This window comes from Myotis myotis, unplaced genomic scaffold (assembly GCF_014108235.1).
Source record: "Myotis myotis isolate mMyoMyo1 unplaced genomic scaffold, mMyoMyo1.p scaffold_m19_p_9, whole genome shotgun sequence".
Classification (NCBI taxonomy): Eukaryota; Metazoa; Chordata; class Mammalia; order Chiroptera; family Vespertilionidae; genus Myotis; species Myotis myotis.
In genome coordinates, this window is record NW_023416401.1 from 27,430,726 (window position 1) to 27,452,664 (window position 21,939).

General features: G+C 50.2%; 1 protein-coding gene across 2 annotated transcripts; it reads left to right on the forward strand.

Annotated features, from left to right (window-relative positions):
- The first annotated feature begins 2,944 nt into the window (after positions 1-2,944).
- LOC118663508 lies at positions 2,945-19,974 on the forward strand. Of its 2 annotated transcripts, XM_036323194.1 has the most exons (4): positions 2,945-3,637; positions 14,559-14,691; positions 17,914-18,046; positions 18,837-19,974. In XM_036323194.1, exons 1-4 carry the CDS (start codon positions 3,363-3,365, stop codon positions 18,890-18,892), a joined length of 597 nt encoding a protein of 198 aa, XP_036179087.1. In that variant the 5' UTR covers positions 2,945-3,362; the 3' UTR covers positions 18,893-19,974. The 2 variants fall into 2 exon arrangements, with proteins under 2 accessions (XP_036179087.1, XP_036179086.1); XM_036323193.1 differs by lacking the exon at positions 18,837-19,974 and having other exon boundaries at positions 17,914-18,171.
- Positions 19,975-21,939: the final 1,965 nt, after the last annotated feature.

Below are 21,939 nucleotides of genomic sequence, written 5' to 3' on the forward strand. Positions count from 1 at the left end.
GTCCCAGCCTGTTGTGCTGCTGGTTAGCTTTCCTGCAGACGTGAATACCTGTGAGCCAAAGACCTGAGGAAATGAGACGGAAGGTGTGTAAGAAAGAGCATGTGGACATTTGCAGAGGTAACATTCCCATGACTTAATCACATGGGATTTGTCAGCATCTCTTCCAGCTTGAGGTGAGAGGGTTTCAACCCTTTCATTTTATTTACCAGCCTGCAGGAGACTGGTAAGTCTCATCTCCCTCACCCTTGAGTGCTCGTACTAAGGAGATGATGCTCCCTCTTGCTGAGTTAAAGGCGATGCAGGCAGAACCCTAACCACAGAGGGTTCACAGGCCTCCCTGTACCTGGCACCCCACAGAAAGCTTCAAGTAACAGCTTTTGGGAAGGACAGAATGATTATCGTCTCATTTCACTTCGCATAGACGAGGTAAAAGAAGGCTTTTAACAGGAGCAGAAGACATGGGCATGTCTGTGAGCAAAGAAGTGCAGCCAGAATGGGGAGATGAGGCAGGCAGGACAGTGGGAAGCTCTGAGCAGAGTCAAGGGTGGAGACAGGGTGGGGAAGAGGTCTTGGCATGTGAGCCAACAACGGGAAACCTAAAACTGCCAACAGACTTAAGCTGGCCCATGCTGGGAGACACGGGAAGCATTTTTCAAGGATAGAAGGAGTGAGAGATCATTAAACTAAGTTACCAGGGCTTCCAAGAGACCCTGGGAGTAATTTCATGAGAGAGGCCCTGACATTGCAAAAAGTCTAAAATAATTCTTCGCTTGGCTATTCACGATCGGGAGGACGATGAAGTGGTTGCCAGAAATAAAAGATAACCAAAATATGTTGGGGGTTTTTAACAGAGCAAAATACCTGTATGTGTAACTTTATAGATATGGGAAGAGCAAGAAAAATAAGAAGTGAAGGAAAGAGGAAAAAAGGAGCCATAGCGAGGGGAAATGGAGGTTATTTGTTTCCTGATGTTGCAGTGGGACTTTCTATGATGCAGTTGAGCTTGGAAAGCCACCTTCAGCCTTGGAGCCGTGGCTGGTACCTACCTTCAGGTTCGGCAGGGACAGGGGGCCCCAGAGCTCTCAGGGAGCCACAACAAGGCCACGTCCTCTGCCTTGTCCTGTGAGTCCTGCGTCTCCCCACTGCCTGCCCAGGGGCCCCCCAGTCACTGCTCCAACATGAGTGCCCTGCTTTCCCACACCCCTCCCGGCTCCTACTTCAGAGCTTCAGAAACCCCAGCGCATGCGATCATGTCACAGGACAAAAGACGAGCCACTCGGGAGCACTAACGCCTACTGATTCTTCTCCGCATCTTCCAATTACCTCAAAGGCAACATCTTGATTCGGTGCTAATATGCTTCAGCTCCTCTCTAAGCCTCGCTGATCAACCTTTGGAACAGAGAAGGAGCAGGCCCGGGCTCAGCGCAGAACGCAGCACCTCTGCGCAGGTTCACTGTTTCCATTGCTATGGTTACCGTCCTTCTGCAGCAAAACGTGCTGGTTTTCCCCTTACTCTGCTGACACAGTTTTCCTTTCATAGAAGTTGCTTAGTGAAAACAAACAAACAAAAAGGTCTATATTTAAAGAAAAAGATTGAGTGCATCGGCAGTCGGCACACCTAAGCCCGCAGGCTGACCCACTTACCTGTTTTGTCAATCGAGTGTCACTGGCGTATGGCCAAGCTGATTCATTTACAGACCCGGCTCTGGCTGAGATGTGTTCACGATCCAGCGGCAGCGTGGAGAAGCTGCGACAGAAACCTTGTGCCCTCAAAGCGTGAGCGTCACTCTCTGGCCCTTCACAGGAAACATTTATCCATTTACTCCTGGAGTAAAGGATACCTGCTGTATGCAGGTGTGGGCAAGCGGAGACCATGGGCTGAGAATGATTTAAATTCTTGAACAGTGAGCCATGGTTAGGAACTTGGATCCCGGGATGAGACAGCACCAGGTGAACCACAACTCCCTCACTGACCATCAAGTCCCTTCTCCTTGGCTTCCTCATCTGTAAAATGGGAAAGCAGGCCCCTTGTGCAGAATGAGGTGATGCAGGAAGGCACAGGCCCAATGCCTGGCATGGAGCAGACAGCCAGATGTGAGATCTGGAGGGAGGAGGAAGAATGAAAGGGGTTGCTAGGCAACACCTGATGCTGGAGTCGGCAGAAATTGGCCAAGGGACTGGGACGTCGATAAACCCACCCAAATCACCTCCCTGGTGTTGCCCCAGAGTCACCAGTGAAAGGTGCCCATCACAGCTGCCACTGGGACGTGGAATTTAGGGGAGAGAGGGACAGGAGAAGGGGCCCATGTGGTGTCTAAATGCTGGACCCCTGCAGAAGTGAGAAGAGCATCCACCAGGCACAGAGGGGAGAGTCCGAGCTCAGCAGAGGTGGGAAATGAGGGCGGAGGAGCAGGAGAAATGCCTGGGGAATCACAGAAATGTAGGGGAGGACCTTGCACTTCCCGTGGATGTGGGATTCGAGCCTGTCTGCCAGCCAACAGCGGTTACAATGAGATCCTGTGGTCCTTTTAAGCCAGAATTGTTTGTGTCCTTAACAAATTTGCTGTGAAAACAACAGGCACAGGTTAGACATGCTGGCCTCCGAGGCCAGAAGGAGACAGGGAGTGATGGTGAGGAACACCTGTAGGCCTTTGCCCCCTCCTGGGACTCCCAGGGAGCCCCGGGGTCTTCCCTGATGCAGCTGGCTCCTTCCCACACCAGGCACCAGACAGAGGCAGAGGGGAGGAGACCCCGAGGGCAGTCCCTCTCTGCACAGGGTGGGAACTCCCCCCTTTGAGCAGATGCTAATTATAACCCACCCCCCACGCCCATCTGTCAGCCGCTAAGAATAGGCTGTTGTGCTCTCCTCCCACAGGTGCAGCTGAGTTTGGGAAATGACGCAGTTTTTAGCGCCGGTGCAAGCAGGGAGGACTGACTCCCAGACTCTGGGGACCAGGGTCTGTCTGCACAGGAACTTGCAGGAGCAGGAGGGCCCCACAGTTATCAATTCCTCAGAACATCAAGGAGGACCCAGCTCTCCCGCGAGCTCAGTCGTGGGAGCCGCTGCTGGGCTCCGTGTGGCCGGCAGGTCTGTCCTGCTGTGGAGCCGGCGAGGAGACACGGCACCAGCAGCCTAGTGTCCAAAGGGCAGGGCTCTGCTCAGCAAAGAGCACCAGGAGGCAGCATTCACCTGGTGAACACTGATCACCGCTCCCTGGGAACTGTTTCCTCCTTTCTTACCTGTGGCTGAATCCCTGCCGAGCTCCTCGGGTCCCTGGCACGCATGTCTGCTGGGGGGTCAGGGACAAGCCTCAGTGGCTGTTCCAGCCCAGCGGGAGGCAGGTCCGTCTCCACGGCGCACAATGTCCGGCTCACGGTCAGCCACTTCCCTTCGGGCCCCCTGGGAAGGACCATCTTTGCTGTCATCGCTGGTTTGTGAGAGAAGAGAACCTCTCAATCCAGGAATTTGGCTCAAAGCCCCTCACTTTCCCGCTGCAGGTGGCTCCCAGCGTGAACTTGAGCACAGTCCATCTCAGTCCATCGTGAAGACACAGATCCCGCTCATTCTCACCTGGAGTGGAGGCCCAGCCCCACCTGCCGGATCCCAGCGCTGCCCTGCAGGCTCTTGGGAACTCAGGTATTGCATGTTCTTCTCAGGGACGGTGGGTGGGAGTCTGGAGCAGAGATTGCACGCTCAGAGGGAAGGATGGAGTCTGGAAAAGAGGGAACACCTGGGTGAAGTGTTTTTCCATTTTGCCCCTCTGGAAAGCCAGGTATTAGAAGGCTGAGAAATGTCACCTAAGAAGGTCACAGAGTATAACCGTTCATGAGGGGCTGTCTGTACAGGTATCGGGACTTCAACACTTAGCTTTCTGAGAGCTGGGCCTCTGGAGGCAGAGTCTCTGGGTTCAAATCCCAGCCCACTACTTACTAGCTGTGTGCCCTTGGACAAGTGATTTACCCTCTCTGTGCCTCAGTCTTCTCGTCTGTAAAACAAGGACCAAGGCAGTGCCTGCTGCACAGGACCATTGGCCACAGGACCATCAGCTCCGTGCCCTTTTCTGCTGGGATCAATTCTGTCTCCTGGGTCAGATCTTTCCCTGCAGAAACACAGGCTGAGAAGGATGCTCTGAGGTCATCCTCCTCATCGTCATCACCATCAACAGCCTCAGGTGTCACTGAGTCATGGCAGGTGCTAGCCCAAGGCCCCTGAGATTGAGGCACAGATGCAGAGCAGGTGCCTTCTCATTCACTTTCCCAGCATCAGCTGATCCTGGAGGCTGCCCCAGACTCATCCTGGTCTGGCATCGCCTTGTGTTTATTTCATTTTCACATTCATTGTCCATCTCTCCCACTCAAATGTAAGATCTAGGATTACAGGGATACTGGCACTGATGGTCACCACTGCATCCCCAGCACCCAGTAGGTGCTCAGTGACATTTATAGGACAAATGATGAATCACAGTGGCGCAAGTTTGGGGGGTGGGCAGTGTGCCTTCATTATAGCGGGCACACATACTAATGTCAGCTGGTGCTTGCAGCCCCCTTTGTAGCCTGCAGGCCCAAAAGCATCCACAACCCCTGAGAGAGAGAGAGAGAGAGAGAGAGAGAGAAACACAAATCTAGACACTTAGCCAGAAGAGGAGAGAAAAGGAGAGATTTAAGAATGAGCGAAGGAGGTATTTTCCAGCGTTGAACAAGAACATATGTTTCCTCCTGGTCTCAAGATAATGGAGGACACTCCAAAGAGAACAACCTAGAAAACATCAGTGCTTCATCCTAAAGACTAGCCACAGTCAAGTGCCAGAGAATCTGTAGGAATGGAGCTTTGGGATATAATTTCTTTAAATTAAGGAGCAGGAGACAAGGCAGCAGGCCCTGGGCCAAGAGCTTTGGCAGGTCCGTCTGCGTCTGGCCACCTGAGGGCAGCTGGCAGAGTGGGCGCAGCTCGGGGAGCGAGGCCCCCATTTACCCCCACAGCCCTTTCTGCTCCCCGTTTAAGGATAATCAGCCTTTTCTGCTGTCTCTCGAGAGCTGTTGGGAGCAAAGCTGCCAACTACAGGCTACATCTCAAAGCTCCCCTACAGGAACCGCTCTTGCTAAACCCAAAGCCCCGATTCCAGGGCGGCCTCTCCCCCTGATCCATCTGTGACCCCAGTTGGGGACTCGCTGAGGACAGTGGGCTGACACTCACACGGTCCTCCCGGGGTGCGGGGCTGGGATTCTGAGTGCTCTGGGCATTACCTCCCTTCATCCTCACCCACACGCGGTCACAGGGTCCCGTCAGGGGCCACGTGTCACAGATGAGCCGTGTCAGGCTGGGCAGGACCCACACTCCCTGGGGCCGACGCTGCAGGGCCACAGAGGCAGGCCCAGGCCCACACCCCTGACCACTGAGCACTGACCGGGCACTGACTGTGCCCTCGCTGGTGGAAGGGGGCCTCGGCGACAACCCCAGACATGGCTCCAGACGCCTCTGTCCAGGAAAAGGTCCTGCTCTTCACGCGGCACCACCTTGCTCATTTTAATACTTAATGGTACGTGCACCAAGCTGCTTGTGTGTGTTTCATCCCAGAGCAAAGTCACGCGTGTAATCCTCCTTGCCCACTTATCCAAAAGAGAACTATTGGCGAATGGTTAAGCAACTAGACAAATTGCCGCTGTTCTCTCTTCCCTAGAACATTCAGAGGCCACCTGACTGACTTCCACCGACAAAAGTCTGATTAAATCTCCTTGGTTTCCAGGGCTACGAGCAGGCAGCCCCCCGGGAATCGGCAATTACACCTGTTTATGTTCTCCTACCTCCCCAACCAGCCCTTTATTCCTGAACATGCACTTTTAGGCATCAGGCATTCATATAAATTACACCATACAATTATTTGTAATTAAGGATGAAAATGGGTACCTTGCTGCAAGGATGAGCCCTTTTTTTCCCAAACTAAATCACGCCTATGCCAGCGTGCCGGCCCGGGGAGGCTGCGTGGAACACAATTAACTTTCTTCTGACTTAAGGGGAGTTTATGTTGCTGTTTTTCATAATCATAATATCTCAAGGCATCTAAACAGTTTTTCTCTAATGTAATTGCATTTCTACGAACAAGACGGCTTGGGTTTAACTATCAGCTCGGGCAGAATTAACCACCAGCGCGTATTTTGTGGGTGACGTTGGAATTTTGTTAGAAAATCCATGCACAACTGCCTCCTCTCAGGAGCTGAGGACTTCGATCCCAAGACCCATTTCCCCTACTTTTAACATTTCTCCTTCCCACATCGATTTGTTTGAGACACAGTAAAAGCTTGACTTCTACATCCCTGATATACTCCCATCTGCTCCAAGCTCCAACCCACAGACAGCCAGAAGGTGCTCAGAACAACCAGGTCGGGTTGCCTTTCAGCCTCTGATGGCAAAATAAACTCAGCAACTGCAATTCTTTGTGTCACTGTGTGTACGTCAGGTAATCTCCACAGGCTGCCTCTGAGAAAGGCTAGAAGGAACAAAGGTAGCTTCCCTGGGAAGAGATGCCATCGGGGTGACAAGGGACACGTGAAGAGAAAGGCTGTCCGACAGTGTGGTTGGAGAAGGACAGGAGCTGGAGAATGAGGAGGCCGAGGTGCAAGTCTCAAGGTTTCTGCTGAGGCCCATCCAGGCCCAGCTCAGTCGTGGCTGAGAGACGTCCCAGGCTGGGGGGCATCTGAGCCCCTGAGGCCCCTCTTATCTCCGAGGCAGCCACTGAGCTCCCCAATGAGGCCAGGAGTCCCCATATGCCTGGAAAACTTAGACCAAGGCTCGGACACAGAGGACCACGGAGTTTGCTGTGAATTGTGGGAAAGACACATGGCCAGACTTTGCTTTGCAGCCCCTCCAACCGGGTGAGTGTCTGAGCTGGTGAGTCAAGTCCTCACCTGAATTCAAATCCGTAGTACCTGCCCGCAGGGAATACACACATGTACACACACATACACACATGTGCACACAGGCATAACACACAGGTACACACACAGAGGCACTCACAAATGAGATCTGTCCCCTCCTCCCTAACCAAGGATAAGGTACGAAACATAGACATCACCATGTTTGAACAACTGCGGGAAGTAATCAAGTGACACCAACTCAGGCGAGCCCAGGACCCACACCTCTGTTGTGTGTCTCTTTGCCCTGTCTCCATCATTATGTTTCCTTGGTGGGGAGAAGGGGGAGCAGAAAACTGTGGCCCAGCCTGGGGAAGTGAGGCCTCACGAACTTGAGGCCTGAGGAAGGCAGTGCATGGTAATACAGTGTATTTTAAAGCTATGTTGCCCTATACACACACATACCCAGGTTTGCCAGATTTAGGGGGGGGGGGGGGAGTTGTATTTCATATAAGCAAAGAATAATTTCTTAGTATCAGTATGAACCAAACATATGGAGCACAGTTGTGTTAAAAATTGTTTATTGTTTATCTGAACTTGAAATTGAACTGAAATTCCTATATTTGATCTGGCAACCCTTCTCCTTCCCCCCACGCCCCCCCCCCCCTTCCCACACACCGGAGCGCCCTTCCTTTTCTCTCATAAACATCTTATCCAGCGCTCTACAGAAGAGGCGGCTACAAGGCAGATCCCACCCCCTGAGGCACCTCCATGGACTCTGTGGCCCCAGTTAGGAAAATCACAAGTTCGGTGAAAGCGTTGGTGTCCCAACGCCAGGCACGGCTTCACCTGGGTCCAAACCCACCTGCTAGCCTTGTGACCTTGGAGGAGACCCTTTCCTCCTCTGAGAGTGTTTGCTCATAAGATTCAGCTTACGTTTGAATCTGAATATTCGCACATCTGTGCATGTTGCAACACCCACCCTCTCACCCCTCCATGTGTCCCTGCCTCTCCCGAACAGTGCAGTCCCCCTCCTTTGGGACCAAGACAGGAGGGCTGTTCTTGACCAGGTTCCCTGGGGGGACAGGGAAGAAGGGCAGAGAAGAATTTCCCTGAAAGAGTCCTGGCATCTCTCCTTGGATTTGTTCATCTTGTAATTAATAGTGAAGGGGATTTCTTACTGCATCTCCACCTGCCATTACAGAACCACTGGAGGTTTTAATTAAATTAAAGTCATTCATTAACTATGGAAAGGGAGTGTGGAGAACAGACGGGAAGACCTCTGGCCCTAGTGCTTTTCCTTTTTTGGTCATAAAGGAGAGAAAGCTCATCAAAACAGCCTGGCCAGTGTGTGACTCAGTGCCCTCACAGGCAGCTTGAAGGACAATGGTGGGGGGTTGGCTGGTGGCACATCGGACATTTGCATATAAAGGATCAGTCTCCCTCAGACCAAGTTTATGGACTACAGCAGCTGCGGCTGGGTGTGAGGTTTAGGCTTTGGATATATTTGCTGTCTTGCTTTGTTTTTCTTTTTTGGAATTTCTGAGTTCTCCTGAGACATTAATAACATATTAAGTTTCCAAATTTACTGCTTGAGAGATGAGTTAACTCTAAAAATCTGGCTTCCAAGATGATGGTGTGTGTGTGTGTGTGAACCTTTGTGTGTCTGCCCAGAATGGGGCTCACACTCACTGATCTTGAAGATCCAGTTCTTATATTTGCAGACAAATAAATACAGAGAAGGCCCACTGCTATTTGGAGAGAATTGTGAATGTAAGTGTTGAGACCTGCATCACAAGAATGGCTCCCAGTCTATTGATTTAGGCTGGATAGATACTGATCCTGTCTGGTGGTGGTCGTGACCTGTTCTTAAACTCCCCCTCCCTCAGAAGCTGGGAATTCTCTCCACTCAGAGACCACTCCATCTTGAATGCTTCATACTCTCTTATTCTTACTTTGTAACACGAGTCCACATTGCCCACTGGCTTCTGACTCTTAGCTTCATCTGACTCAACCCTGCTTGAGACTTGGGTAAGTTCTACCCCAGCCCCAGGATCATGTTATGAGCAGCTCGCCTGTGTGTGTGAGAGATGATGGGCAAGGCCATCCCCCAGGGACCAGGAGCCATACCCACAAAGTGGAAGCTAGATGCGTTATAGGAATTTAGAGCCATCATCAAATTAGTTATCTGTCACATAGGGAGCTCCTGTGCTACCTAAGGTCAGGATTTGGTCTGCAGTGGGTGCTGTGTGTACCTGCTCCCCAGGTGAAGCAAGGCTCTTGAACAGAAGTTTCTGGTCTGGCAAATAAAGTCTTAACCATCAACATATCTAGCACATGCCACGTCCCAATCAACAGTGGCTGTTTGGACTCAGTCCTTTAGAATACTGAGTTAATGCAGCATTTCCAAAAGCAGTGACCTTAGTGACCCTTGAGTACACGGGATAATTGTACATGCCATGTCCATCAGTGTCATTTAATGTGTTTATCATAACCCATATGAGAAAAAAAATAGAAAACATGGACACGATTTCACAGCCATAATTACATGGGTTGAGATCTAATTTTTAAAAGTGAGTCCATTTAAAGAAAAATATCAAATGGTAGGAGGCGGAGGAGGGGTGGTGTCCTGAGACGGCCCAGAACATTCCTGAGGGGGATGCTAATGGGTGACACTTGGGAAATGCTGAGTTACTGGCAGGCCCGGGGTTTGGGCACCAGAGTTTGGTCTGGGGAGGCCACACCCTACCCCGCAGGAGTCACAGAAGGGTGTCAGGGTGACCTCACCCCTGGCCCAGCGTGGAGGAAAGGCTCCATCATGGAAAGACATTGTGTCTGTTTTTCTTCACACATCCCCAGATTGATGTTGAAAAAAACAAGTTTGGGTTGGCTGGCCTGGCTTCACTGAAAATGCTTACCACTGGCTCCTTTGGCCCTTCAGGCTGGTGTCTTCCAGATTCTCACCTCCCATCCGAGCTGTTCGTCTGCATCAGGGCTGGGCTTTAGAGGAGTTTGGAGCACATGTTTTGGTATAAAAGATGCTGATTTATAGAGCCTCTTCATTACGGCCATTGTAATGAAGCAGGTTACTGTCCCCAAGGGGAGGCTTAACATGTAGGCTACTTACCCATAGATGCTGCTGTCATTTAAAAGGATTGTTGATATTGCACTTTAATATTGAGTCGACATAAATCTTTTGACTGGCTTATCTGGGCAGGGCTGAGTGCATCTAACACGTGGGTATGCAAGGGAGCTTACAGGCAAAAGCACCCAATCGCTAATTGCCTCTGAAATTACTAGGATGGAAACATAAGCAGTCAAGACCCTGATTTTATGCCCCGTAAAAATAAGAAACGGTTCCATAGGCTGTTTGCTTTTCGCCAACTCAGCATTGGGAGCTGCTGACTGCAGCAGGTGAATTATTCACCAGGTGGCGGCCTCCCCTGCGTTGAGGGAGGAGGGTGCGACAGGTCGATGGGCAGCCAGCCTTTGCTCCTTTTCCCTTCTCAGGCGGTATGTGGAGACCGAGAGAGGGCGAGTTCTCATTACCAGCTGCTTCATGGTTTGTGAAGAGCAGGCGAGGGCTTGGTTATGCCTGGAGTGCCCTGGATTCGTGCATTCAACAAATATGTATTGAGCCCCTACTGTGTGCCAAGCACTGCACTCGTCCGAGACACGAGACACTGTAGAGAGATAACATGGACCGAAATCCCCCCTGCTGCAGGGTGGTCCCTGGGAGGAGGAGGGGTAGAGTAGACTTGGTGAGGTGGCTCTGGTGGTTGTCATGACTGCTGCCTCCTCCAAGGAGGCCCCCACAGTAGGTGAGGCATGGCTCTTAGCATCTATTTATATGAATCACCTTATTTAACCCTCACAAACCAAGAGGTGCATAGCATTAGTAATCCCACTTTATAGATAAGGAAGCTGAGTTAAACAGAGGTTAAGCAATCTAACCCAGTGAGTAAATGGCACAGTCAGAATATGAACCCTAGTTTGTTGAACTTCAGAGTCTCTGTTTCAATCACTTTGCCATCTTGCCTCTCCTCTAAGGAACTGCAGTGGCTCAAGCCAGATACTGAGCCCTAAAAAGTCATTTATTTCTGAACCATTTGTCAGAAGACTTTCTTTTCCCCACTGAATTTCCTGGGTACCTCCGTGGAACATCACTTGAATAAATATGAGTGGTGTGTTTGTGGAGTCTCTCTTCTGTTCCACTGATCTATGTATTTTTCCTTAAGCCACTACCACCCTGACTTGATTACTGTAGCTTTATAGTAAGTCTTGAAATCAGATAGTATAAATCCTCCAACTTTGCTATTTTGAAATTTATTTGACTAGTCTAGATCTTCTCTGTTTTCATGTAAATCTCATAATCAGCTCATCAATTTCTAAATACGCCTCCTGGAATTTTGGTTGGAATTGCATTAAACCCTTAGATCAGTTTGGGGAGAATTGCCATCTTAAGGACAATATTAAATCTTTTAATCCAGAAACCTGGTCCATCCTTTTATTTATTTTGGTGTTTAATTGGCAATGTTTTGGAGTTTTTAGAATATGGTTCTTGTAGATATTTGGTTAAATAAACCCCTAAATATTTTTAAATGTTTGATGCTCTTACAAATGGTATTTTAAAATTTCATTTCCCAATTTTATGGAATTTAAAGTGATGTATTCTATTGATCCTCTCTCCTGCAATCTTTCTAACTTACTCTGTATTTCTTGTCAGTACTTTTATTATTATTATTCTTTAGGACAAGTGTGTCTTTTATCCAATCTTGGTTCCCTCCCTAGAAATAACCACGGTGATCTGTAGACTATATCTTCCTTGATCCTTTTTCATATATTTTCCCCACATATAAATGGGCCCATTCAAAAGGCATACTATTTGATCCTATTTCATGCAGATGTTCTCAAACTGTTATCATTTTTTAACTTGACTTCATTCTTCAACTCATTTTCACTCAACACCATGTCTTGAAGATGTTTCCAAGACAGTAATAAAGATATACAAATTCACTGTACAGTTTCCTATAGTTTGGAGAAACCTGTATTTATTTAATTGTTCTTTGGTTGAGGGACATTTAGTTCAATTCCAGTTGTTTGCTAGTCTGCACACTGCTGCAATGAGCATCCCAAACATACCCCCTTGCCCATGGGGGTAAAGTTTCCCCAGGACAAAATGTGGCCAAGGGCAGACCAACTGGGTCATGAACTGCATACCCCTGACATTTGCAGAGATGCTGCCTTCCCTCTGCCTGGGGCTCCTGGTGAGACTCAGATCTGCAGGGCACCCTGTTAAGTCCAAGAGGGAGGGGATGTGTGTGCACGAGCACCCACATTTGGGGAGGAGGTGTGATTTGCACTCGGGTGTGATGAGGTGGATCTCAGGGCCCTCACAGAGCTCTGAGGGAAGCCAATGTCCTCCTGGCAGCCTCCTTCCTATCCTCTCTCCCCCCTCCCTCCTCCGCATACTCCTCAGGCCCTGCAGCTCTCCTCCTCATCCCACTGTGTCACAGCAGGTCCTCTCAGTGGGGAGGAAGAAAGCAGCCTGATGGATGGGTCTGCATGAGATGCTGCTCATTTGTGTTTTCCAAGCTGGGGGATGGAGCACTGGGAAATGCGGGGGGGGGGGGGGGGGCGGGGGAGGTCAGCAGCCCCTGGGAAATGCAGGGGTAGAGAGAAGGCTTCCTGGAGTGCCCACATTTCACAGGTTGCTTTTCAGGGTGCACCTATGAGGCTGCCCTCTTGAGACAAGGGGTTCAATTCCAGAGAGGGGTCCACCCATGACCCAGTGCCTCCTGGGAACTTCACGGTGTTATGGATGGAAAGGACTGGCGATGTCACGCCCTCGGGATCTGCATGTGAAGCCCTGGGCTGAAAACCCTTCTCTGGCTGGTTGAGCTCCGTGACCTCCCACCTCTCAGACTCGCTCTCCTGCTCTGGGACAAGGAACCACGTGGACATCCATGATATCTGTCTCTGTGTGTCCATCACTGTCCCCACAGGGATTTCGGCTCTCAAGCTCCCGTCCTTGAACCTAGTGATTTTCTCCTTTCCCATCTTGTCATCTGGAGAGATAGCACATTGAAGTACTTAGCTTTCCTCCTCCAACCCAATTAATATGAAAGTGCACAGCGATGATGAGTGGCAGCAAAAGATGAGTCATTTATATCAATTAACAGAAACAAGCATGTGCTTTGTGCAAACTCACATTGAAGACTGACCTTGGATCCATGGAGCCCAGCAGACAATCCCAGGACTAAGACCCCCTGGAGCCTCTAGGACAGTAGTTCTCAACCTTGGCTGCACACTAGAATCACCTGGGAATCTTTTTAAAATCCTGATTTCTGGGCCTCATCCTCTGGAAATTCTGTTTCTCTGTTACTAATATTGTGGCCCCACCCCATATCAAAGAAACAGAATTTCCAGAGGATGAGGCCCAGAAATCAGGATTTTAAAAAGATTCCCAGGTGATTCTAATGTGCAGCCAAGGTTGAGAACCACTGCTCTAGGAGGAAGTGGGGATTTGGGTGGGTACTACTAGAATCGCATGTCATACCCTCTCCTTCCCAGAGGTCTCTAAGGGAAACATGTCCAGGAAGCAAGAGAATGTCCAGGCAAAGCCATACCTCAGTCTCCCCAAATTTCAGCTCAGCCAAGCTGGAATGCTGAGCCTGCCTTGTCTTCAGTCCACCCATGTGTTTTCCATGCCACTGCCTCCATGGGCTAAGCCCCATCATCCATCATGGCCTTCCTAGGTAATTACAACTGCCTCCCCCTGGTCTCTTGGCATCTACCCCCACCCCGTTCATTCAACACATACTGCAGTCAAAGTGGATTTGAAAATGTAAATCAAATCATGTCACATTCTGCTCTGAAACCTTCAATGGTTCCCCATTGCTCATCACAGCCTCCAAGGCCCTGCATGGTCTGGCCTCCTCTCAGACTCATCTCCCTCTGGCTCACTCTGCTGCAGCCTCACTGACCTCCTTGCTGCTCCTCCAACTTGCTGAGCTCATTCCTGCTCCAGGTCCCTGGCCCTTACTGTTTTTCACATCTTCTCCTGTTGGTTCTTTCTTATCTCTCATGTCTCAGCTCGAACATGACTCCCCTCACCCCACCCAAGCTAATGCTATTTATCCCCTTGCGTAAATTCAATCCATAAAACATCTGTTCAACATCTCTTGTGCACCAGCCAATTCTAGGCCCTGGGGTTACAACAATAAACAAGACAGACACAAACCCTGTCTCATGGAGCTACATTCTAATGGGAGGCGGGTACAAAATAGCAAACGGGATTTTAAGGAAAGACCCCAAAATTGTCAAATGGTGACATTTGGTGTGAGATAAATAAAGAAGGACGGGTAGAGGCTATCATTAGAAGCCAGGTGGTCAGGGTGGGCTTCACAGAGAAAGAGGTACTTGAACAAAGACCTGAGAGAGGGGAGGGAGGGAGACATGTGAGGATCTGGGAGAAGTGTGCAAAGGGATTAACAAGTGCAATGGCCCCGGGGCTGGAATGTGCCTGGTGTCTTTGAAGAACAGCAAGGGGGCTGCAGGTGAGAGGTCAGCTACTGTCAGAGGCCAGTGCAGAGATCAATGAGACAGTGTGACTTTTCAATTCGACATAGTGCCCAGGGCTCACTATACTTTTAGGATTACGTGACTGAAGGGAAGCTCTTGTCCAAACCTGCCCTTCTCTCCCTCAGGCTTTCTCTCAGTCCCTGGCTGCACTACTTACTGGAAGATGGAAGAAGCCAGTGTGGGAAGAATCAGGGAAGGAACATTCCATACAGAGGGAGCGGAAGTGCAAAGGCCCTGGGGCAGAAAGATCTTCCTACGGTGAGGGACAGAAATATTTTATTTTCTTTGAAAATCATGAAGAAAACAACTAAATATAAGCCATGGTGTAATATATTCATCTTTAGATGAACACAGTTATTAAATAACTCTTAATTTTTTTAGAAAGAACAAACCCACAGAAATTGGCAATAAGACTACGTGTTTGCTTGGACACAGTGGACAGAAGGAGGCATTTAGAAAGGCTCCCAAATTTTGATCCTGGCATCTCAAAGAATGGGTTGGTCATGTTAGAGAAGATGGGTGAAGACGTAAGTCTTGGCTGACTTTGTTAGAAGTACTAATGCAGGCCTATGATTGCAGGCTTTGAGGTTGAATCCTGGATCTGGGACCACTTGGCAGAGCAACTTTGGGCCAGGTTCTTGACCTCTCTGAGCCTCATGTCCTCCATCTGTTAAAAAATGGGCATAAAAATTGACATCTTCTCTGAGTCGTCATGGGGATTAAATGAGACATTGTATGTGCTTAGCCAAGGGTTCAGCATATAGTAGGTGCCTAATAAATAGAAGCTGAGTCTCAGATCTGGGAAACCTAAGAGTAGAATTTGAGAGAGATGGTGGGACCAGAGATAAGATGACATTGAAGCTGTGAGCAAAGAGGAGCTGCCCAAGAGAGCAGGTGGGGAGAGAAGGGTGGGAGGCAGGATCCGGGGACATGTGAAAAGATGGTGAGAGAAGGGGGAAAATCCTGACATTGGGATCTTGGAAGCCAATCAAGTCACAGGCATCAGGAAGTTCGAGATCATTACCAGAGTTGGAACCTGCAAGAGTCCAGAATAAGTGGTGGGGAAAGTACTTGGGAAGAAAACATATAATGGATATCTGTGGTCTTGAGCAGTTTCTAGGCCCCCTCCTTTGCATTAATTATTCATTCATTCAACCAACATTTACTGGCTCATTCCATTGTGTGTTAGTCTCAAGGTCACCCACGTAAGCAATTTCTGCTGCAGGGTTGTTCTGGAACGCTCCTAAGTCTATTTCTCAGCCTTCTCTGATCAGCTGCTTCCAGGAAATTCCCATTTTGCCTGTTAGCCAGATGCCGTTTCTGTTGCTGGAACCGAATGGATGGCTCGCACACTTGGTCCATGTGTTTCCAGTAGAGAATGACTCCCACACCCTTCTCGAGGGTGAGCATTCGACCTAACAGGCCAATCTAAGCAGCCAATCCTCCGCCAGAATGAGTGGTCCTCACTTTCATCCAGTGAGAGTCAGTCTGCGATGTTTCTGAGACTCTCACAAAACAGACAGTATCTTTCCACTGGGGTTGCTGATGTGATGGGAGAACATTGAGAAATCAGGGATGAGAAATGGAGGCAAATCCTTTATAGTAACATTTGAGTTGCCCTTTGCTGGGCAAATAACTTCTCCTTTTGGCTTATGTCAGTTTGAATTGGGCTTTTACAATCAAAAAGACTTGTTTGATACAAAACTACAACGCTCTACAGTGAGTGACAATCTCCATGTTTCTCCATGAACAAGTGGCTTCATAGACAGATGTTACAAGTAAATGCGAGAACACGGCACTGAGTCCGTATTCGTTACGCACCTCCATCTCCCAGGCGGAGTCCACAGGAAGACAAGGAGAGGAGCTGCAGGCGATTTTTTTAAATCCACATCCCAAGGTCAACAGCAGAGTGTTATATCCCCCTGCTTGCTAAACTCACATACCTTCCCACATCAGCTTTTTATCACAGTCTTGGGCCACCCAAATTATTCCAAAATAGACATCCTAAATTCTAAGAAGACAAGCAAAGCTAGTGTTAATGAAATGTTTAGTGCCTGTTATAGCTCATATGTTAGTTTTACATCAAATTTATGGGCCTGGAGAGGTACATTTATAATGTATGATGTGTACGTTTTATTACATTGGAGGACTCACATATAATTAACATGGACTGTCGATTTATAGCCATCTCTATAAGACTTGGAGTGCAATTTCATTACTTTTAAATATTTACAGAGCTTCAACGCTATAGCTTTGCTTTACGGTGAATTGTGACATAACCTGGTCCTATCTGTGCCGTGTTTGATGCTGAGCCCTTGGTTAGGAAACAACCCCAACTTGGGTCCTTAGGGATGTGAGCAGTGTTCTGACCACCGTAGAGGGGGCAGGGGCGGGGGTGGGAGGATGGGGGGAGGGGCATCCAAGGGCAGGGCCTGGGGAGGAGGGAGGACAATTCTGTGAAATGACCCCCAGTGAGTGGCAGGCAGGGCTGCCTCAGGAACAGGAGACCTGGGAACCATGAAGCACAGAGACTTCGGGGAAAGAAGCAGGACTGGGCTGGGCCTTGAAGGGCAGATGCGGCCTCAGGAGACAGGAGCTGGGGGCGGAGAGGGCGAGAGAACCATGTGACATCATCCACGTGACCATTACCATCCTCTGAAGATGCCGTGGTTGATGTCCCCAAGCTCAGGTGTCGTTCTGTTATTTCTCCATAAATCCTCCCAGACACTGTTGGAGAAGAGGAATGAGAAGGACAAAGCATAAACCCACAGAGAGCGGACAGTCTCTGTGCAGAGGAGGGAGTGCCTCCCTAACCGTCTTGTTCTAACTCAGTAGGTGTCAGCGGGGGCAGGGTGGGCACTGGCTCCGTGGTGGGCTCCATCGAAAGCTCCACCCAGGGACCTGAGTGCTGTGATTTAACAAAAGATTCCCGCGGTCAGGAAATGTGTATGTGCATGTGTGTGTGTGCATGTGTGCACATGGATGTGGGCATGAATGTGTGTGTGTGAACATGGACGTGGGTGTGAGCATGAATGCAGGTGTCTGTGCACACTATATTATTCATCAATTATTTTTTTGTTCAGGCAATATTTATCAAACATCTACCATGGCCTGGGATTGTGTTAGACTCTAAGAGTCAGTGGTTAAATGGCAGATGAGACAGAGAAAAACTAGCAACCAATAAGGTTAATTTTATGATGGCATAAGGGTAATGAGAGAAACTAACTGGGCAATGTTTGAAAGATTAGTGGGGGAGCAGGGGCACACCCATAGACAGGAGGGTGGTGGAGGGTATCCCTGAGATGGTGACATTGAAGGATGCAAATTTGTCCAAACGTCTGTCTCCAGTTCAGACCCTTGTCATGGCTCCAAGCACTGGGCTCCAGACAACAACTCGAATCTGCCATGAGGTCCATTCTTCCCCCAGGACCACAGGACTGAAGGGAAGCTCTTGCCCAAACCTGCCCTTCTCTCCCCCAGGCTTTCTCTCTGTCCCTGGCTGCACTACTTACTGGAAGATGGAAGAAGCCAGTGTGGGAAGAGCCAGGGAAGGAGCATTCCACACAGAGGGAGCAGAAGTGCAAAGGTCCTGGGGCAGAAAGATCTTCCTATGGTAAGGAACAGAAAGGAGGCCAGGGCACAGTCAGCCTTGGAGGAGGAAGTCCAGTGAACCACCAGCCCAACACCGCTCTCCCCCTCTGCTGATCCTGCTGGGGCTCCCTGCAGGCTGGACCCGACTCAAAGCCACAGGCAAGAGAGCTCTGTAGTGCTAACCACCTCAACAGCCTTGTGGGTCTCAGAGCAGGAGGAGGCAGGGAAAGGGACATGGAGGGCAAAGGCAAGGAGGGAGGCCCAGGCCAGGCTCTTGGCATTTTATTCTGTGTTAGGTGGGGACACATGGGGGCTGTGAGCAGAGGTGACAAGATCTGATTTACATGTTGAACGTGTCATCTCACTGCTATGGGAACAGTGGATTCTAAAGGCCCCGTGGTGGAGGCTGGAGGCCAGAGGGGAGGTGTCTGCAGTGATGCAGGGAGAGGTGACAGTGCCTCTGGAGAAGTGGGGGCAGGGAAGGTGGGTGGAGGTGGGCCTGTCTTGGGGTCAAAGCAGAAAAGCCACACTAGGGGACTCCAGGGGCTATAAGGAGGGCTCTCGGGCTTAAACAACCAAGTGACGGCTCCGTCGTGTATGGAAATGGCCCAGACCCCTGAGCAAATGGGGGCTTGGGAGACCGGGCGAGTTAGAGCTGGGAACGGACCAAGAGCCGCTCTCGCCCTGTGCTGTCCCCTGAAAAGGCCATCTCTGGCCTCAGAAGGAGAAATAGCAGGAGTGAGAGAGTGAGACGCCCCAGGATGGCCCTGGGCCAGGGCAGCGGGTTCTCACGTTTATTTTCCTTCCATTAGGAGGAGATGTGCTGGGGCCGGAGCAGGCGTCCGCTGTAAAATCAATGGCTCATTAGAGGTCACCTGTGCACCCACCCCTGCCCTGAGAGTCCATTAAAATTGACTGGGACAGAGCAAGACTCAACCTACAGGGGGACGGCAGGCGGGGCCCAGGTCCTTTCTGCAGGGGCCGCACTCCAGGGCCCCAGCTCAGCCCCAGGGCCCAGGCAGCCTTGCTGAGTCCCTGCGGGAAGGAGACCCCCTGAAAAGGAAACGCAGCTTTGCTATTTTCCGAGACTGAACCTACTCGTGGCTGCATTAGAGCGTGACGGCTAACGCACAGAGTCCGGATCCAGAGCTGGTTTGCATTCGCTTCCTGCCAGCAGTGTGACCTTGGGCACCTTCCCGTGAGCGTTCTGGGTCTCAGTGTCCTCGTCTATGAAATGGGGCAATGATAGGTTTCTGTGGGTTTCTCAGAGGATTAGAAACATGTTCCCCTAAGAGCACTTAGAACAGTGCCTGCGTGTGAGCTAGTATTTCCATTTGAGTCCCTGTTGTTCATAGATGGTGGAAACTTGACCTCAGACCATTTGGGGCTGACCAGTCCCCTTTTCTGAGGATTTATGTGATACCAGGTGTCAGCTGGGACCAATGTGGTTCTTAGGCACCATCTCTCTGAGCCGGCACTGGCTGAGACACAGCCACACTTCAGCCTGGGGCCTGAGTTGGCTCAAGCAGTTGCCATGGACTGGTGCCTGTCCCTCCTAGCCTGACTGTTCACCCTGCTCTCTCCATAACACCTGGGACACTTGGAAGTGACCCCACAGTTCTGGCGCTGGGGGGAACTATTGCTCTCTGCCATCCCCCAAGACCTGATGGCTAAGGGCAAAGGTTGCACAGGCAGGTGCCTGAAGGGGTGGGCTAGTAGCCTGGCTGGGTGCGTGGGCTGGTGCGGGGCTGCAAGGGGCGTGTGCCCTGTGCTTAGGAGTGGCTGCTCCTCAGCTCTGTCATCTTGTAGTGTGAGGGAAGCCAGGGGCTGTGGGGCCTACTTTTCTGGTTTTGAATGAGGCCAAGGTTTTTTATGTAAAATAGTTTGTGGGTGTATGTTTTTAATATTGGCAAAAAAACACAATTTTAAAAAGCAGCATGTAAAGGCAAAAATAAAAGGCATATAAATTGGAAAAGAAGAAACAAAACTGTTATTTTCCTTTATATGATTGTTATATAGAAAATTCCAAGGAATGCACACACACACACACAAATAGTCCTAGAAGTTAAAAGTGAGATTAGCGATGTCAACACACAAAAATGTATATTTCTCTACAACAACAATGTATAATAAGAAAAACAATTTTAAGTGCCATTTATAAAGTCTCTCCAAAAATGAAATACTTAAATATAAATCTAATAAGCATGTACAGGATTTTATGCTTTAAACTATAAAACAATGAAAATCAAAGAAGACCTAACTAAATGGAAAGACATACCATGTTCAGGCATTGAAAAACTCAACATAGTAACAACGTCAGCCCCCCACCCCCGACCCCACCCCCGCGCCACCAAATTTATTTACAGATGTAGCACCTAAACCTCATACCTGTATGAAAACTAACTCAAAATGGGTCATAGTTCTATATGCAAAACAGAAAACTATAAAACTCCCTTCCCTCCAGTGGAATGATGGTCTGGAATAAGAAACTGAGGGAGGGGGGAAACAGCATGGATTTCCTGTTCACCCAAATGTATGGACCTGCGTTTGGCCCAAAATCTGACTTATGCTCATACTTGTGGGACTGGGACCTCGCTGAGGATGGGGACAGGATCTGTTTCCTCCCTGCAACCCCAGCACCCATCCCAGCCCTGGTCCAGGGGTGAAACACACTACTTCTGTGCAGGCCACATCCTCCCCCCAAGGCTGGGAGCTGGAGCGACCCCCCAGCATCCTGGGGCCCAGCAGCTGCTGGGTAATTCTTCAGCCGCAGGCATGTGTCTGCCCGGATTCCATAATCCCTGACCTTAGGGGCTCAAGTGTCAATTGTGCCTGATCTCAAAGGAAGGGGGAGGGGCAGAGTGAGAAAGAGGAGACAAGCAAACAGAAAAAACTCAGGGGCCCTGGAAAAGGCACCTCATCAACAGCTAGTGACCCACGGCCGGGGTCATAGCCGGGAGCGCCAGAATCAAACCCAGCCCACGGGTGTGCGGGAGGGGTGGAGGGGGTCCAACACTTGCAACAAGGGGTGAATCAGGATGGGCAGCAGCAGTAAATACACGGCACTGCCCAGCAGGTGCCCACCATGTAAGTTCCTGCTCTGGCGCATGCCCTGTGGTCCTGCCCTCATTTGCCTGCAGAGGCTGGGACTCTGGCTGTGATTGATGAAGCCCTTGTCCGAGAGCTTTTGGAGACCTCCATCCACCCAGCAGCCAGGGCAGCCAGGAAGCCAGGTCCCTGGTGCCCCTGCCTATCAGTTCTGGGAACCAGTCCCCTGCCGGGAAGCTTCAGCTCACAGGGTATCGATCACAGTATTGGTTGATGGGAGGGAGCCTTGAACGGCCCAGGCTCCTGCAGTACCTCTGCGATCCTGGCTCCAGGAACCTGTGCTCCCAAGGGCCAATCAGAGCATTCGGGAGGCTCTTCAGGAGGCAGGCGCGGGCCGGCAGTGGGGCACATAAAGAAACCCCAGAAGAGTCAAGACCCGGGGTTCTGCTTTGCCAAAATCTTGGCCCCAAAGTCAGCATTCTTACTTTTCAATCTCTGTGGTAAGTAATTAATAGTGGCAGGTCACTCGGTGCTTTACAAATGCACAGTATCTCACATGTCCTGGGTCTCCGTCTCCTGCCGCTGAGGCTGTGGCCCACACCAGCGTCACCTCCCTCTGCCTCACCGTCCCTCCTGCTGCCCAGCTGACACCCCACTTCTGTTTGGAGCCACGTGCCCAGCTCCAGGGGATAACCTGGGCAGAGCCTCCTGAGCTCCCCGCCACCCCCACACCCCGCAGTCCGTCTCCACTTCTCCACGCCTGGTACAGGGAGATTTAAAAGCCCTCGCAGGTCCCTCCTGCGCTGGGACATCCCGGCTGCCCGCTCTGGGGCTTCTGTGGCAGCTGTCAAGGAAGGAAAATCAAGG

Coding starts and splice junctions, on each gene's coding strand:
- LOC118663508 (XM_036323193.1), top strand. CDS start 3,363: ATGTCCGGCTCACGGTCAGCCACTTCCCTTCGGGCCCCCTGGGAAGGA. Junction 3,638..14,558: donor GCAGGCTCTTGGGAACTCAG/GTATTGCATGTT, acceptor TCTCTCCCTCAG/GCTTTCTCTCAGTCCCTGGC. Junction 14,692..17,913: donor GGCAGAAAGATCTTCCTACG/GTGAGGGACAGA, acceptor TCTCTCCCCCAG/GCTTTCTCTCTGTCCCTGGC.